This window comes from Xiphophorus maculatus, chromosome 22 (assembly GCF_002775205.1).
Source record: "Xiphophorus maculatus strain JP 163 A chromosome 22, X_maculatus-5.0-male, whole genome shotgun sequence".
In the NCBI taxonomy this organism is placed as follows: Eukaryota; Metazoa; Chordata; class Actinopteri; order Cyprinodontiformes; family Poeciliidae; genus Xiphophorus; species Xiphophorus maculatus.
In genome coordinates, this window is record NC_036464.1 from 10,261,358 (window position 1) to 10,279,384 (window position 18,027).

The 18,027-nt window shown below is 38.5% G+C and overlaps 1 protein-coding gene across 1 annotated transcript in view; it reads right to left on the reverse strand.

The window, feature by feature from the left end:
- itga9 (integrin subunit alpha 9) overlaps positions 1–18,027 on the reverse strand; it is a 65,285-nt gene that overhangs the window by 33,064 nt on the left and 14,194 nt on the right. Inside the window, exons 9-15 of the mRNA XM_005806827.2 lie at positions 17,798–17,935; positions 17,502–17,607; positions 14,818–14,912; positions 12,985–13,075; positions 12,649–12,694; positions 12,382–12,536; positions 9,288–9,448 (exon numbers count right to left, since the gene is read on the reverse strand). Coding sequence (XP_005806884.1) covers positions 9,288–9,448; positions 12,382–12,536; positions 12,649–12,694; positions 12,985–13,075; positions 14,818–14,912; positions 17,502–17,607; positions 17,798–17,935 — 792 coding nt within the window. The remainder of the gene's footprint in view (positions 1–9,287; positions 9,449–12,381; positions 12,537–12,648; positions 12,695–12,984; positions 13,076–14,817; positions 14,913–17,501; positions 17,608–17,797; positions 17,936–18,027) is intronic.

Genomic DNA, 18,027 nt, shown 5'->3' on the forward strand with positions numbered 1-18,027 from the left:
TGGTACCAACAGAGAGTTAAATCCAGATCTTTAAGCACTGTATACAAAGACAAACAACTCTTACTTCTTACTATCTGACATTAAATCAGACTAAATGTTTTCTGTTTTAAATCAGTAAGGACCACAAAAAATATTTCTACGACAAAACAAATGGAAACACTAGGAAATATCAAGGCAACACCTCAAGATGTTGAGTTGTTGCCAGGAAGTTTTGACTCAAGTGGGAATTACAGCTGGATATTAACCCCAAATTAGCTAGGAAGTGGTTAATTGACAATAAAATGAATGTTTATGAGCAGCTATCCCAAATCCTGGATCTCACATAGAAAATTTATGGGCAGCACTGGATGGGTTCATTCCAGCAAGGTTGCCTACAAACCTGACACAGTTACGTCAGTCCAGTGAGGAATTGGAGCAAACTATTGTGAGAAGCTTGAGAAAGGATGTTTGACCGATTTTGAAAGGCTGGTTTTCCAAATATTTGAGAAAATGTATGCAAACGTATGTTTTTTTCTGGATTTATGACAACTTTGGAAATCCTAACTAATCAAAAGTGGGTAAAATTTAGTCTAATTTAATGTCAGACAGTGAGAAAAAAAGGTTATGTCTTGTCTTTTCATACAATGCATTTGCAGTCTTGGGTTCAGCTGTAAATATTAACAACTGATTGTGTAGTAAAGTTGATCAGACTGACATCACTGTGCAACTGTCAGAAACTAAGAAACAACACTGTCTGTGTTTCCTCGGCAGTGGAAGAGGAAACCATGGCCAGGGAGACTCTTTCATTGTGGTCAGACTTGGCCACCCATAAAGTTGCCTTGCGGTGGCATCATGTGGCAGCACTGTGGCCAACAGGCTGCAGAAACATTCTGCCTAGCAAGCTGCCAAAATCAACAATTCATCAAATCTGCACAACCTCTGATCAGGTTCAGGAAGCAGAATAATGAATTTGCCATGGCAACAAAATACAGTTTGTTTAATGACTGACCTACAAGTCAGGTTTTTACCAGAGGTAAAAACCTGACTTGTAGCTTTTATGCACATAAAAGAAATGAGACATCTGACTTGTAGCTAAAGCCTGTGCTCTGCCCTGAAGAAGACTCTCGTGTTCTTGCTGGCACGACCATGTAAGGAAATCCTGATGAAAACGTTAGCTGTGCTAAAATTAACCCAAACGGTGCCTCTTTAGTATCCTGAATATATTACAAACATTAAAACTTGCAGCCAAAACATTTAGCTGAACCTATTTTTGTCAGTGTTAATGACATCCTCTGCTTGATTTATTATCACAGTGACTAGCTCTAGTGCTGTTTTTCACATTTTTCAACCCATTCTTCATAAAGAGCTGCTTGACTTTCTGCCATGTGAAACAGAGGACAGCTGGATTTGATTACCTTTCTGTTATATACTTTCACTGGATTGGCTCTCTTGGCCTGAGCTGAATGAAACAAGGAAGGGGGGGCTAGCATCAAGGGAATTGCATGTTTGAGTTAAAGATGAAAACAAAAAGAGCAGTGTGACTGTCGCTCAGGGATGTCAAAACGTGCAGAGGCTCTGTGACTTTTTGGTGCCATTGGAGAGCGTTTGGGAAGCGGCGACAGGAACTCCTCCTTTATGTTTCTCTCCTGAGTTTCCTGTTTGTCTGCAGACTGCAGACTGGGGTCAAATGGTGAGTGTAGCTGATATTCCACATTAACTTCAGCTTACTATGATGAGCAGGTTTGTGGATTTTATGTGAGAATGCAGGTCAAATACAATACAGTAATCTGTCAACCACACAAACGTGCAGGAGTCCAGGGGCCTCGTGAACAGGCTGACTATGTGCACAAAAATGTGTTTTATGTTCTTTTCCACACAAACGTTGAGTTGTCTCTGCTGAGTAGCTGAGAATGAAAAAGTGTGCAAACCCACACCAACTTCAGAGCTATTAACCTCTCCAAAGCTCTGAGCAATTTCTTAGATAGTACTCCTTATATGTTTATTAATTTATTCAATAAACGTATAAGTTTCACATAAGGTGCGAGTGCAACTAACCAACATTGTTTTGATCTGTTGATTCATTCATTGCGCTTCCCAACATAGTTTGAAACTGAATACAACATAGCAGATTGGGTGGCTTTGTGGGTAAATTAATTTACTTGTTCTAGTATTAATTTCTCTGATTCACTGAGTTCGGCAGCACGTTGCTATAGTTGGTAGCAATGTTGCCTTGCAGAGAGAAGTTGCTGAGTTTGAGTCCAAGCCGTGGCCTTTCTGCATGGAGTTTTTTATGTTCTCCCTTTTGACATATGGGTTGTCTTTGGGTTGGATCAATTGGGCCCGCTAAATTGCACATAAATGGGTGTAGAACACAGTGGAGGGTCATTGTTTGTCATGTGTGTCTTTGTATTGTCAAAGACAACAGCTGCATCATATTGTCTTCAAGAAATCATGATTCAGAAATGATTAAATGAGTTATTTGTTATTTTTTGCTGGTTAAACTGCAGTTTCAGACAACCAAGCCCCTAAGTGGCTCTGTGTTCACTGTAGTTATGTGAATAAACACATACAAGAAGTTTGAAATGAAAGTAAACGCACACTCTACTTCAATACAAAGTCCATGCAAAGGTTTGTACATTACGCCATGGATCTTCTAAAGTTAAACTTCACATCCTTTAATACTATTATTTTGCATAAAACTCTAAAATAGAATCTGAATCAATAATAAAAACTCACTGAAACGGAGAGCTGGGATAGTCATCTCTGCATCAAAGTCCTATAGTTTATATTACTAACAAATAAGCAAAAGTCTCTCAGTAAATAGATTTAGGGTCATTTTAAAGGTGAATCTTATTTCACAAAATATAATTGAACGACTATCTCTGGTTTTTAAAAATCTCATGCACAAAACTGCAGAAAAGATTTTCATCTGTATGAGAGCAGAAAGGACATCCCATCCCCATCGAGGCCTCTGGAGCAGCCGCGGTCATTCGAACAAAGTTTACTGGACTTTTAAATACTCTAGTAGTGCGATAACAAATGTTAGGAAGACATGAGATATGCATGCTGGACACTGGTGTAATGTAGGTCAGTGGAAAGTGGGGTAGGATGCCTTTCCAGCTAAATAAAACAGACAACTGTTAGAGGGAGGGCTCTGACTGCTTATTTTAACTCCTATTCAGAGGCTGCGAAGCATCTACAGTGTGGCGCTAAACTTCTCCTGACCACAAATGGAGCTGGCTCCTGGCAGGATTTCAAGGCTCACGTGGGCTTGGCTGTAATGGGTCTACTGGAGTAAGAACACACGATGATGGATGAACAATCAAAGACGCAAACATGAACAGAGCATTTAACAAAGCACTGCTTACAAGCTATTTGCTAAGACGAGCAATAAATCAAGACCAAGTGAACTGAAACCAAACACTACCTGACTCAAGGAATTATGAATGCTTTACAGGTTGTAGTTAAATATATATCACAATGTAATGTTGACATAACACCTGTTACACTTTAAATCTGTGTGCATGTACGTCCAGCACTCGTCATGCAGTGGAGCTTGCATGCATGAAAAAGTTAAATATAGAGCATAAACTGAATACTTTTCTAAATTCATTCAGCTTGCTGCCAGCTAATTCAATTACAGTCGGTAAATATCTGTCTCCTGCTCTGTTTTTCTTCACAAAAGCTGAAAATTATGTCAGATTTAAAAAGTAAGCCAATACATAATATGACATTTTTTTGTGAGTCTGAACTATTTGAGGGTGTTTTAACACAATACAACTAAAGAGGAGTTGTTACCAAAGATCTAAGGGAAGCAACTGTGGCTCATTAGAATGTGTTGCATTAATTATCATGGTATTATTAAACAGTTTTAAGTTCCTCATCCTACAGAAAAATTAAAATTAAGATTTATTTATAAGAGAAAAAGAGCTAGATATTCCATCATGTTAATTTAGAGGCTCAGAAAAGTTGCAAAACCCCAAAGAGCCACATCTCTATCTCCAAAGGGCTTATTTTGTACAAATGTACACGACAATTACAAAAAACAAAAACTAAACTTGTTTAGGAAGTACTATTTAGCTGACAGATTTGCTTAAGTTTGCAAAGTTTTATCTAGACAAAAAACATAGAACTTTATAGCGAATGTCTAGAGCATATATGGGGTTGTTTTGCAGCCAGAAGCTGATAAAAATGTTGCAGAGGAATCTTAAGAGCTCAGCATAAATGACGACTCACTAACATTCATAAACTGAAGCAAGCCACATGAAATGAAGAACAGGCCAAACCTTCTCCAAAGCCATACAAGATAACAAAACACATATGGCAATTATTGTATCTTTATACAATTAAAAAGGCTCTACAAGCTACTGAATCATGGGGTGGTTTCTGTCTTTCCACATATTGCTTAGGTTTGCAAACACCACATAAAGAAATTTAAAAGTAGAGATAACTTATTCCAACAATGAAGTACTGTGGTGGAGAGCTGATGATTTGGGTTTGTTTTGCAGCCAAAAGCACACTAAATTAAATGAGCACCACTCTGTATAACAAAATATTTTAGAGCCTAATGTTAGTTCACCTTTTCGAAAGCGTAACACAGCTCTCTCAAATGCCTGCTCAAAATATGGACCTGAAATTTTGTAAAATAGCTTTGCACAAACTATTCTAACAACTGAAGAAATAATACACATTCTGATGAGTTGATCAAAGTTTCTCTAAAGATAAGGTCATAAAAATTACAACACTGAATTACTTCATATTTAGTTACATTAAATTCAAAAATACTTTATTAATTCCAAAGGGAAAATAAAATGTTTAACTTAATTAACAATTTCTGGGAACTTCTCTCCTCTGCAAAATGTTAGAGGCATGTCTAATACGCGTTATGTTATTACGTTTTTCAGCTCCAGTTTCCATTTTAATACTGTTCATGCAACAAATATCCAACTATTTTACTATGATGGACTTTGTCTGCCTCAATAAAACGAGACACAATACCTGAAACTTATAACAAGCCTACGATACAAAATTACTAAACACACTTCAAACAACAAAAATCCTGCCTAAATCCAGGGATTGGCTTTTAAATGATTATTTTCTCCATCTCATGAACAACACTTCTGGCTATTTGAACATCTCATAGTCCTTGACTGTTTTTTACAGTCTCAGTGAAAGTCTGCATGTAGTTTATTCCGCTAAAAATAACCAAACAAAGGCCATCTGGAGGGTTAGTATGCTGTTAGTCATTGCCAAAGAAAACATATTTAAAGTGATCAACATGAAAGACTGGTGTATTAGGAAGAATGACTCCTGAAAAATGTTGGACGCTAAATGCATTAGCTGTGCTCTGAGCAAGTCTGGTCCTGCCCTGGACTTCTCAGGATGATTTACTGGCGGGCAGATCCGGGATTTTGCATCATTTCAGATAAAATGAGCGTATCTACTGAATGCACACAACTTTGACTCATGAAGTTTGGGTTCAGGCTGATAAACATATTTCCAGTACTTTATGCTAGAGACTTTTCTAGAGAAATTATGTCTGATAATTGGCTAAACAAACTCACTCTTATCTTGTATGGTCATTTTCATTCCCCAACTGAAAGAAAGGTTTTTTATCCTGTTCCTTTACAGCACACCTCTCTGATAGGCTGCTTTAATCTGATAAACTAACCTCTGTGAGCCTATCAAGCATCAGCACACAGTGTTTGCTAACTACCTATACTTTGTGGAGGTGGTTGTGTCTGAATATCGACTGGTTAAAGACAAAGACCTGAAAAAACCCAAAATATTTTCAACAATTATTAGGTGAGATTCTGAAAACCCATTTTGAGTGACTCAAACCATCCATGTACACTTTATAATTATTGATAAAAAGTACCTTAAAGATTATTAATTTTAAATAAAAGTAAATTAATCTCAGTTTGAACAAACCAACTTTTTATTTAAGTAAAGAAAAAGGATTACTGACGCACCACCTAAAGTCACCCCCTATAATATCTATAAACTAAATATTTTTAAAACATTTCAAATGAGACATTACTTTTTTAATTTTATTGGATCATCTTTAAGGTTTTACTTAGTAGTTCATATATTCCAGTTTGCTATAGCAGTTTTTATTTTATTTTATTCTAGAGTTGAGGCTTGGTGAGATTTAGCCTGTTGTGTTTTACTGAGCTTTACATCTGCCTTCGGTCAGTTCAGCTCAACTAATCACCAATTCACAAGACAAACATTTAAACTATATATAGAAAATAAACTGGACCATAGTTTACACTATTCAATGTTCAGACAGTGCTGATAGTTTTAACTTATAATGCTAATTGATAAAATAATTAGATTAAAGGAAATCCACTTGATCTTTGCTGAAATCTTTCCTATTCTGCAAGTATGTGGCGACAGTGAAAAGGAAAAACTCACTTTTAACAGGAAGAAATCTTCAGATCTCTCAGTGTGAGCGGCCATCTTTGCCACCTACTGGGAAGCGTAATTAACCTTTGCACCTTTTTTTAGTAGTGATACATCTTTGTAGAAGGTTGCAATGTTGCTGACAAAGCAGCTAAATATGCTACTATATATAATCATAGGCCAGAGAATAAGGTGTTGTTTATACTTTGTTTAAAAATGTAGCAAAGTTTCAGACTCTGCTTCATTAATATCCATTCATATTTTCTTCTTCAAAAATCCTGTAGCTTCTGTGAATTTTTACAGGTAATATAAAGGTATGGATGGCCGAATGGACAGAGGAGCTGACGGTCGGCCCAGCAGCGTTCCTCACATATCAGCGCTCGAGCAATCAACCCTGACGTGAGTTTTCCATCGGCGGCGCCAGCATACTGTTACAGTTGACACAACAGCAGCCGAGCACCCTGCTGAGAACGGCAGGCTCAGCCTAGCGAGTTTCGTGTATGTTTTTGTTTGAGATCAGGATGAGGTGGGAGCGCGATCCCCCCACCCCGATCCTGGAGGATGCAGTCCGGCTACCAGCTGGTTTCCATTAGCATAACTCTTCTGAGGAATGGCAGGTCTGGCTCATGTGGGCAGGAGTAAGAGGAGGCAGATGATACTGGAGCGTCTTTCAGAACGGCGCCGGATCATCTGTGATTGTGGTGAATTTTTAGCTTTCATTTAAAGATTAGGACTAAACCCATACAGTTTAAAGACAGAAAAATTTATGTCAGGAAAATTATCATTCTGAGACATAATTTTTGGTCTTGTTTGTGCACATGTATTCTGTAAATAGTCGGTTAAAGTTGCAATCTTTGTACCACACCTCCAATTCTGTGGTTTCACAATTTTTGTTATGTCTGTTGTTATGTCTGTGTTCTGCAGCTTTGGTGGAGTCAGTGGGCAATCTAGCATAAAACAACTGTATCATGAATTTATGCTCCATTTAAACATCAGCAAAGCAAGTCAAAACTACTTCAGATTTCACAACTATAGAGGATTTATCATCTGCAAATCTAAATATCAACTTAGTGTGACAGAAATAGCTTAACATTCCTGAGGATGCTCTTATCTGCTTTCTTCTCCAGGTACACAAGAAAATCAAAACCACTCAGCCTCCATATGAGGCAGGTGCCTGATGAAGTTTAGCATGAAGACTGAAAAACAGGAGGAAACACGTAGCTTTGCACTTCTTAGGTGTAATAAAATCTGCCTACCTGTGCCTCTAGAAAGGGCTAAAGCTGTTTTTAAGGTATGAGTAGCCCTGCTTTTCATTACCAGCATCAGACTCTATTTTCATCAGGCAACTTTAGAGCCTAAACTAACCAAAAAGAAAAGTAAAATGAAGTTCATCCCAAGAGTAATATGCGCCCTGAAGGGCTGCTCTTTAAAGCAGAAGTGTGTTTATCTCACACAGTGAGAGAGATGCCACAGATATGTGGCAGCTTCAAGCGATTACTCAGCCATACTTTGCTTGGCCACCCACAAACCTGAAGATATTCGGTTCAAGTGTTGAAATGAGTGACTTACTTTGTGGAGAAATATACCACTTACAGTTAGGTTAAAACTAAGTTTGCTGTGGCTCACAAAAGTGTTCACACCTGTGCACATTTTTCTACATTTTCTGGCAATACAATAAAAAACTACAATCTACATTATTGAGATATTACATGACAAACCAACTATGTCGGTTTACATGTTTAACCAACACAGAAGTAGCAGGAAAATAATAAGTTAATATTGAAAATTGGCATCCATTAATCACTCTAGAGTCAACAATTTGAATAACTATCTTTTGCTAGTCTATCAGAACACAGAAACTCAAATGGAACAAGACAATCATGGACACACACACTCCTCCACCTCAGGGCATGCTTAGCCAAACATTTTAACTTAACATTAATGTTTCTGGACTGGTGGAAGTACTCAAAGAGAACCAACATAGACAGTGGAAGAACATTCAAACTCCATGCAGAAAGCCCTCTAGTCTCTAAAAGTAGTTTGTTGCACTGGATTCTAAAAGTTTCAATAAGATACACTTCTACATTTGTGGTGTGAACAAATACAAAGACAAACAAACAAATAAACAACAAAAAAATTTAAATAAATGAATAGTTTTAGAGGTGGAAAAAATATATATTTCAATGTGAAATGTCAGATTTTAAAGTTCAGCACCATCTCAGTTTGGACACAAACCATGAATGACCTCACAGGATAAACAGCTTTTGCTGGAGCTGGTTTAAGTAGCCAGAACGCTTGAAGAATGAGATGAGAGAGCAATAATGACAGCCCCACTCAGCTGGGGGCTCTGCCTCCCACAGTGAACGAGCCTGAAGACCCCCATTAGAATCGGCGGTGAAATTTACAGGCCTCGTACCGGAGGAGCTGATACATGGATGATGCCCTTAGGATGCGGACTCTCCCTGTAGCCACAAGACTAAGTCATAGAAAAACACAATAGCATGACTATGCAACGACAAAGGAGAGTCTGTTTCCTGTTTCTCCAGGCACACACTTGAGCTGTATGGTTTCAGGGATCATCAAGCTCCTGACTGCTACCTTTAACCCAACCCAGCAGGGCGACACAAATAGCTTCTCAGCACATGACTGCTTATATGCGGCAGTAAATTCTCCAAACACCATGAGTAATGCTGTTACTCCCACTTTATGCATGTGTTTTCCCCTATTTCACTCACAAAAAACATCTGGATATAAAACAACAGCTCTAAAAACTCCATCCCAAAAAACCTGTTTAATTAAATAAACGCTCTCATATTCCAATTCAATTCCAGTGGAGCTGTCAGGGTAAAGTAGAAGCAGGTGAGACATCAGCTGAGTAAAGGTTAAACGCAACCTAAGCGTACCTTAACGTAGGCGGTGTAGCGCTGGCACTTCTCTCTGTTGATTTCCAGGCTCAGCTGCTGGTTCATTTGGCTGACCTGAGATCCAGTTTGAGTGAAATAAATCCTGGAAGGCTGGCTTTTCTGTCGCTTATCCACATCAGCAGTCAGGTTGTACAACAACTCTGAGAAATGGCAGAAGCACAGTCACACATAACATTAGCTTAAAAAAATTGCCAGTTGAGTACAGACAGTCCTGAGAAACACTTTCAATATGCATGGTTTGGTTTTCTGCTCGTTGCCAGCAGAACATGGGAAAAAGTAAATTATTGCTTATTGGAAGCAAATTAAAGAAAATGAGTCATAGGGGAAGACGGAAACATTTTTGGTCAAATCATCATGTAGAGCTTTAATGTAAGAGGATGACTGCTGCTCGCAAAATGAAAATAGGAGCAATATTTTCAGTTTGTTTAAAGCAGTTTATCATAGTTCTTTAATTAACATGGCAGATAAAGATATGAATTATAGCCAAGTTACAGTTTTTATTAGAAATAGTTCAGAACAGAGATTCTCCAGCTGCTGGAGCAGAACTGAAATGTTCTTACAGTGAAAATGAAAGTATTTATATCCTCTTATTGTAATTATTGTTACATTACAAATATAAGCTACAACCCACATGATGATGCTGCCACAACCATGTTTCACAGCAGGGATGGTGTGTTCAGGGTGACGTACAGAGTACGTTTTCTCCAATATGCAAGGTTTTCCATATGGGCCAAAAAAGTTTGATTTTAGTTTCATCATGACATTCACTGCAAAAACACAAAACTCAACTTAGTTCAAATATCTTAGTACAGTTGAAATAAGGCAAAAATAACTTTTCAGCATGTTTGAAGTAAATAATTAATTAATATTGATTTATAAAAAAGTGTATAACACAGACACTGACAGACTATTTCATGTATAACAAGAAATTTTTCCCTTTAGTGAAATAATCTGTCAGTGAAACTAATACTTTTTAAATCAATATTGAAGCATTATTTACTTAAAACAACCTCCTGTATTTTGCTGAAGATGTACTTGTAATTTAGTTTTGTCCTATTTTAAGTGTACAGATATTTCTACCAGAAACTAAACCAAAAATACTTGGCAAGATTTTGTATTTTTGTGGTTTTCCTCATGTTTTCTGTGTCCCTTACAAACTGCAAACAGGACATTTTGTGGCTTTCTTTTAACAATTCTTTCCTTTCTGAGACTATTCCATAAAAGCGATATTTGGCAGGTGCAAGGCCAGTACTTTTCCTATTTTTTCCAGCCTAAACTTTTTTAGTGCAACTTCTCCAAAGTAACCATGCTTCCTTGCTCAGGCTGTCAGCTTAGATTGAAGGTGATTTTTTTTTTGGTGGGGGGCCTACAGGGGTTGTCGTTGTGCTATGCTCTTTCCATTTTTTTTGAGGTGGAATATTTAATGCAATGCTTTAAACTTCTCAACGACTTTATCCCTGACCTGCCTGCTGTGTCCCTTGGTCTTCATGACATTGTTTGTTGACTATTGTTCTTTAAAAATGCTCATACTTTTCAAATAACATCACCCTAGATTTTATCTAGGGGATATTTCCCTTCAGCTTTACAATTTTGAGCTATTATTTTTATACTTTTGCAGGCCACTGTTTCCATCCCTTGGATACAGGAGGAGCAACATGAGATCTATTTGAAGGACTGAAGCCATGAGGATGATGTAAAACTTTGCTAATGTTTCTGGGAAAACCATATATCGACCTTTGGCCTTTTAGAAACAGTTTCTCTGAATGAATAAGCCTCATTCTGCAGTAATTTTCCCATGGGGTGTCATACTGGTAAAACAGTGGGAGGGGTAGTAAACACATCCAATTCGGACCAAACTAAGCTTTCTGTTTCCGTTATCCAACAGAGCGAACGCCATGAGCTCATTCCAGAGGCGGTGCAGGAAGGTTTCACTCTGGGAGTCACCGAGCACACAGTGCTTCACTTTCCATGGTGACGGCCAGATGGGTAAACAGAGAGGCTTTCTTTCTCCTGTCCAGCCAGGACAGTGTCATTATGCAACCAAAGGGCTGCTGCTCCCCTTGGGGGAGGCTGTGAGTGACCACACCCAAACACTGGAACAGGACTGCATCTCAGCTGTCAGCAGGCACACCCAAGAACATGTAAGCAAAAGGTTGATCGGTACAAACACTGGGCAAACTCAAAGTCCGCCATAGGCAAGTAACTTAGTCTTCAAGGAAGTGATTTTCAAGGCAAATTTCCCTTTCTGCTGCACCTAACAAGACAGATTTCATTACGATGTTACATTTGGTTACGTACATGTAACCAAATATAACATATGGTTACATTTACATACTTTTTAAACATAAAGCTGACAAACATACTTTATGTTTGTCATAGAACATTGAATTTCATATTTAATAATGACTTTTCAAAGCATTTGAAGTGATAACAATAATTATTGTAATTAAGCCAGATGAATAAGTCTTAAATATAACTGTCAAAAAATCAGTCTCCTCCACCTTCTCCCTATTGCTGTCTGAAGAAATGAACCGTTCCCGATCAAAAACAACCAATCAGAGCCAGGACGAACATCTTAGGGTTTTCAATCAACTCGCTCCGAAAATGTGCTAATGGTGGAGAAACAATTTACTGTTACAGGAAAACAGTTTATCCGCTGTCATCAGAGGCTGTGCTAACTAGTCTGAGAATTTATGACAATCTACGCAAGCTACAGTGTAGCACAGAGCAAGGGGGACCAGGGAGAGGATGAGGAGCGCCACATGGAGGGTGATTGACTAACCCTGGCCCCTGGCTCTGATTGGTTGTTTCTAGGTAGCACTGGGAGAAATCAGAAGTACTCGTTTATTCATAGATTATGTGTTTCATGCTGTACTGTCACAATATAGAGACAGATTTAACAAATATGTACAAAAATATTTTTTTATAAAACTTAAATACACCAGATTTAAAGAGATAAATGTTGATGGACGGACGGACGGACGGGTTTCTTTAACCTCTTGTACCATAATCAGCTCATTTTTTACTCATTTTAAAACTTTTTACATCTTTCCCTCTCGTCAAAATTATTCACCTATTTCTCCAGGCACCTCTCTCCCCCTGAAGTGCATGCAGACAGTGATGTTGAAGCAGTTCAGGTTCTGGTGACCTTCGTGGCACTGTGGCACAGAGATGTTGATGGAGACGGGCAGGAAGATGGAGACATCCACTGTAATGACAGGCCGCGACCTGCGACCACACAAACCCAGACAGAAACACCGTGTGGGAGAAACCGTTCATTTAAACCACTGTGAGGAAGAGAAAGAATCACTATTTAGGCTTTCATAGGTAGAGAACCCACCTCAGAAGAACCACACTGTCTGCCATAAAAGCTCCAATGGTGACATCTGCAGCAAAGACATGATAGATTTTGAAAAACCATTAAGAAGACATGACGCTAATGCAACATCAGCAGTGTTACACCTGCAAATTCTAAAACAATGCACAAACCGAGGCCTTCCAACGTCATGCAGGCTCAGTCTATCAGCAATGGAATGCAGTAAACAACATGCTTCTGTCAGTCACGGGGCGGAAATATGCTATTGTTGATTCCAAGAAACTACAAATGTTAAACAGAAAAACAAGAAATTGATCCGTTTCGTTTTTGTTTTTGCATCTGTGGATGGGGAAGCTGTACCTGCATATCCATTCCCGTCCATGTCCACTTTACCGGAGATGGACTGGCCGAACATCTGCAGCCCGGGGCTGACGCTGCGCCCAGATAGTTTCTGAAACAAATGATGGCAGCTTTTAAATAACAACATATGAACCAACATACTTAAAGAGACTGTGCTTCATATGTTTTCAGAAGTGGAAGCTAACACATTAATGTTCAAGAAAAAGATTGCAGCAGAGTCAAGAGTATTCATACACAGAAGAAAAGTCCATGTGTTTAATTGGGATTTTATGACCAATACACATGATTTTTCCAAACAATGGTGAAATTTGGTGTGTATTTGGATTTAGTCCACTTGTGTCTACACTTTGTAGAACTTTGCAATTCTCTTTCCACTTCTAGACTGTACTTTTTGTTTATTCCTCTTTGCAAAATAGCTCAAGCAATGGACGAAGCTCAATTAAGTAATTTATAAGTCTGGACTTTGACTAGGTCTTCATAACACGTGAATATACTTTAATCTAAAAATCATTGTTTCCCAACTACACACTGTGTTTTAGGTGTTTCATTGCTTCAGTACACCTGATCTCAATTGATGTTTTGTTCTGAACTGTGGTCATCTGAATTGGGTGTGTTGAAGTAGGGAAGCATCTAAATCATGCAGAGCAGTGCGCCTTGGGGACTAGAGTTGAGAAACATCGGCATAAACCATTCTTTTGAAACTCTGGTTATATGTTTAGGCTCTTTGTCCAACTGGAAGATGAAAATCCACTCCAGTGTAAAGCCTCTAGCAGGTTTTCTTCTTCATTGGTGTGCTCAGAGAAACATGCAAAGGTCAATTTTGGTCTCATCTGACCAATGGAACTTCTTTCACATGTTTGCTATGTGATCTACGTGGCTTTGAAAAAACAGGAAATGGATAGCGTCATAGCTTTCATTTGCCACTTTTACATAAAAACCTAATTTGTGAAGGGATCAACTAATAGTTACCCTAGAGCTCTGCAGCTCCTTGAGAATTATGCTGACTGTTTTAATGTTCTCTAATAAACATTTGAAATCTTTAGAGAATTAATTTATGCTGACATCAAAATAAAAAAAAGGTAGTCAATTTACTGAAACTGAAGTTGGATGAATAAATTTAACCTGGGGGTATACATAACAAACAAATGCATGCAACTGTTCAGCTTTTTATTTTCCTGCAATTTAAAAAATATCCATTATTTTGTTTTAGTCTATTAAATAAAAAAAAACATTAAAGTTTGTGTTTATATGGGAATAATCTTGATAGTTTTGAGAAGCACTGCACAATTTTAAATAATCAAATTGCGTTGGTGGAAAAGATGTGTAAGTGGTTTGGTGAAAAGTTTTAGTAACCCAGATTTTTCTTGTAATTAAAAGAGGCAGAGGAGGTACGTCAAGAAGCATTTTTAGGGATGGGGTTCTTTTGAAACAAAGACCCTGAAATGGTAAAAAGGATTACACCTTATGATTTGAAAGCACAAAAAATACACCATTGCCTACAGGGGGACGCAGTGGTGTGGACAAAGTGGACAAAAAGACAAAAATCTTGGTTTAAAAATGCATTTAGCCTCCCAAATGTGGTCAAAATGAATGAGTTCTCCTCATTTTTCAGGAGCTGTGTGGGTCTAACATGTAATCCTGAGGCTAAACTACCACCTGCAAAGTCACCATTCATCACTCAGCTATTAACAAGCAATCAAAGGCAGCCATATGGTCCTAATCAGAATAGTTCAAAGTGTGCATGACTAAAGCCATAAAAACACAGAAATGTAGAAACAAGAAAAAACTGATTAGATGATAACATTACGTCATGTGAGAATCAAATCTATTTACCATTGAGTATTTTCTGGTGATTCCTGTGGCGTCTCCGTGGTAGATATACACCGCTCCACCATAGTCGTCCTCTTTAGGTGCTCCTATGGCAACATCTGAGGAGACAAATAGGGAGAAAGTTATGTTAAAAGTTGACCTTTTTAATTGGGGCTTGATGAAACAGTGCATGTGTTTGTGAATGTAAAAATATTTCATTAACCCCCTGCTTACGTTTAGCTGGCATGTGCATGGGAAACAAGCTCTAAAAAAAGTCAAACTCGTAATAGACAATTAAGCACTCTTAGGGACTATAAAACTTGTGCGACCCCTGAGAATGTGGAAACAAGGCTATTAAGTTCTGGCAAATTCACTGAAATGCTCTCATCAGCTTATTTTAGCAGAAAGTCCATATTTCGAGTTCCTCTTATAAACCAAAACACTTCCATACAAATTGGTGCTGCGTACCAGGCAGAAATGGAAGAAGAGACATTACGCAAAAGCTAATTTAGTGTATGGAGACGAAATTAAACCCTGTTGGCAATGGTTTTACGGTAGCTCTTTAAAATTAAATGGCAGCAGTTAAGTTGTAAATAATTATCTGTCAGTCAACAAGCACATCTGGCTCTTTCCCACAATGTGAGAGTGATGAGCTACAGAATGAGTTATAATTCACAGCTGCCATCTTTCGCTGTGCACAAACACACCCTCTGGTGCCAGGCTGCAAGCCTTGAGGCATATCTCCCACAGAGATGAAACCAGGCAGAAGCTTCCAGCCGTGAGCGAGCGATGGATGCCAAGCAGGGTTCTTTTGTAGCCAAACCGAGCAAGTGCCAAGAAAACAAACAGCGCAACGGTATGTGGCTAAGTGTTAGCGGAGAAATGGTTTTGCGTCTGCATGGATGAGTGAACAGAAGGGTGAGGAAAGTCAGCGCACTGAAAACATTCGGGGTAATTTAGACAAAATATCTGAAAATGACTGGTTTTACTGCACCTACTTAACATGTCAACCAACAATGCTGTGATAATGAACTTGACTTCGGAGTAATGTCACTCTGTGTTGAATTCAAGGGGTTGCAATTGTGGTTGGCTTTTATAAGCAACTTAAGATGATCTGAAGATTAGACATTGTTGAGTCTCACAAAAGCATTCCCACCACTTGAACTGTTGTCACTTTTGTCAAAGGATTACCATAAACACCATTTGTTTTATTGAGATTTTGTGTAGTAGACCAACAAAAACGACTCAATAATTGTGGAGTGGAAGGAAAATTACACTTGTTTTAGTACCATCTATTACTGCAATGACAGGTACAAGACTTTCTGGGTCTATCTATACCAGCTTTCCATACCTAAAGAATTACATTTCCTCATTATTGTTGGAAAATAGATGAAAGGGAACATATCCTGCAAAATTCACACATTTCATGTTTTTGTGCTCGCTCTCATTTGGGTCTCAATTGCTTCAAATCATCCTAATGAGTTTATCAATGAGTTAATGTTTTTTGGTGTCAGAAAAAAAGAGACATTTCAAAAACGTCCCAATTGTCCAAATGCTCCAGCAAGTTTGGTCAGCTGGTTTGTACAATTCAATTCAATTTAGTTTGTTTATACAGCACCAAATCACTGCAAATGTCTCAAAGCGCTTTACAAAAAAAAAAAAAAATCATTGGCACTGACAGTAGCTGCTGGAAAAGACAAGCGTTTTGTTGACTTACAATTTTAAAACCACTTGCTGTATTCTTGTTGGTTGTGCAGCAGGCTCCACTTCTGCTTTTCAAAGGTGTACCATTGTATAGTTGGGCAACCGTTTGCTGCTATTTTTATGTACTAGTGTAAATGTTGAGTTGAAGGTTGTTGGCTAGCAGAAACTTATTTGGATTTAAAGTGACAAGAGGCCCTAAAACAGCTCATTGTGAAAGGAAAATAAGTAAAACTGAGCAGATAATCTAATTACCTAATGATTTTGAGCAAAAAACTTTATGAACATATCCTAACTTGTTCAATGAATCATAATAGGTCACCTTTAAGAGTCCACCATTAAAATAACTGATTACAGCTACAGTTCAAAGTTATAAAATGAGCATGATATGAACAAGCCGATAAAAAAAACCTGTAGTGGTGCTAAGTGTAAATAATAAAATACCAATAAAATACAATCAAGCTTGAGGTTGCCACATGACAAAATGTGAAAGAGTTCAGTAGAAGTTCTCATAGAAGTACAAGTACTTCTACAAGACAAAGTAGATCATATTTTTGTGTTTATTTCATCCAAATACACGACCGGTACCAGAGATTGGTCTACATTTCAGTAAGTCTGGCTTATTTCCGGTGAGAGTTGGACTCTATCAAGGTTGTCACCAATTCTATTCATAACCTTTACAGACAGAATTTCTAGGTGTTGAGGGGATCCATTTTGGTGGCCTCAGGATCGGGTCAGGCCCTGATCTCCAGCATTATGTACCTGAGTATGAAGCTGCTGGGATGAAAGTCAGAACCTCCAAAGCCAATACCATGGTCTAGAGCCAGAAAAGAGCACAGTGTTTTCTCTTGGTTGAAAGGTGAAGCTCTCGATTTACAGGATGATTTATGTTCCTACCTTTATCTGTGGTCATAAGCTCTGAGTAGTGACTGAAAGAACAAGTTCCCTCCCCATAGTGTTGGATTTAGCTGGATGGAATGGAGGATTAATGAACCCTTTGGACAAACCTTGATAACCATCGTCATCAATGTCCCCAATTGCTGCAATGGCCTCTCCGAAGTGTGCATTGAAAGCACTGTCGCCAGTCAAAACTGTATTCTCCTCCATCACCCCCTGAAAGATGTAGCAACCAAAGTAGATCACACTTTGATCCAAACCCCATAATAAAATTAAACTACCCCACTGCAAGAACAAAAACAAATCCAAACATTTGGATTAAAGGCAAAAACGAGACATGTTCCAGTGAGATCAGCTTGCTAGTGATGGTATTGTGTTCATTTCTGCTGAGCCATGTCCCACTCACATTGCCCCTGCTGAGGTACACAGACACCTGGCCCTCGTCCCGGAGCTGGCTGTGCATGGGTGCCCCCACCAGCAGGTCCGACAGGCCGTCCTGGTTCAGATCAACTGCACACAATGAGGAGCCAAAGTAAGAGCCCATCTGGAACCAAGTTGAGCCACAGAGCAATGGGTCAGATCACAGGCAGTTCCTCAGTGCATATAAATGAAACACATCATACTCTCTATAACTTT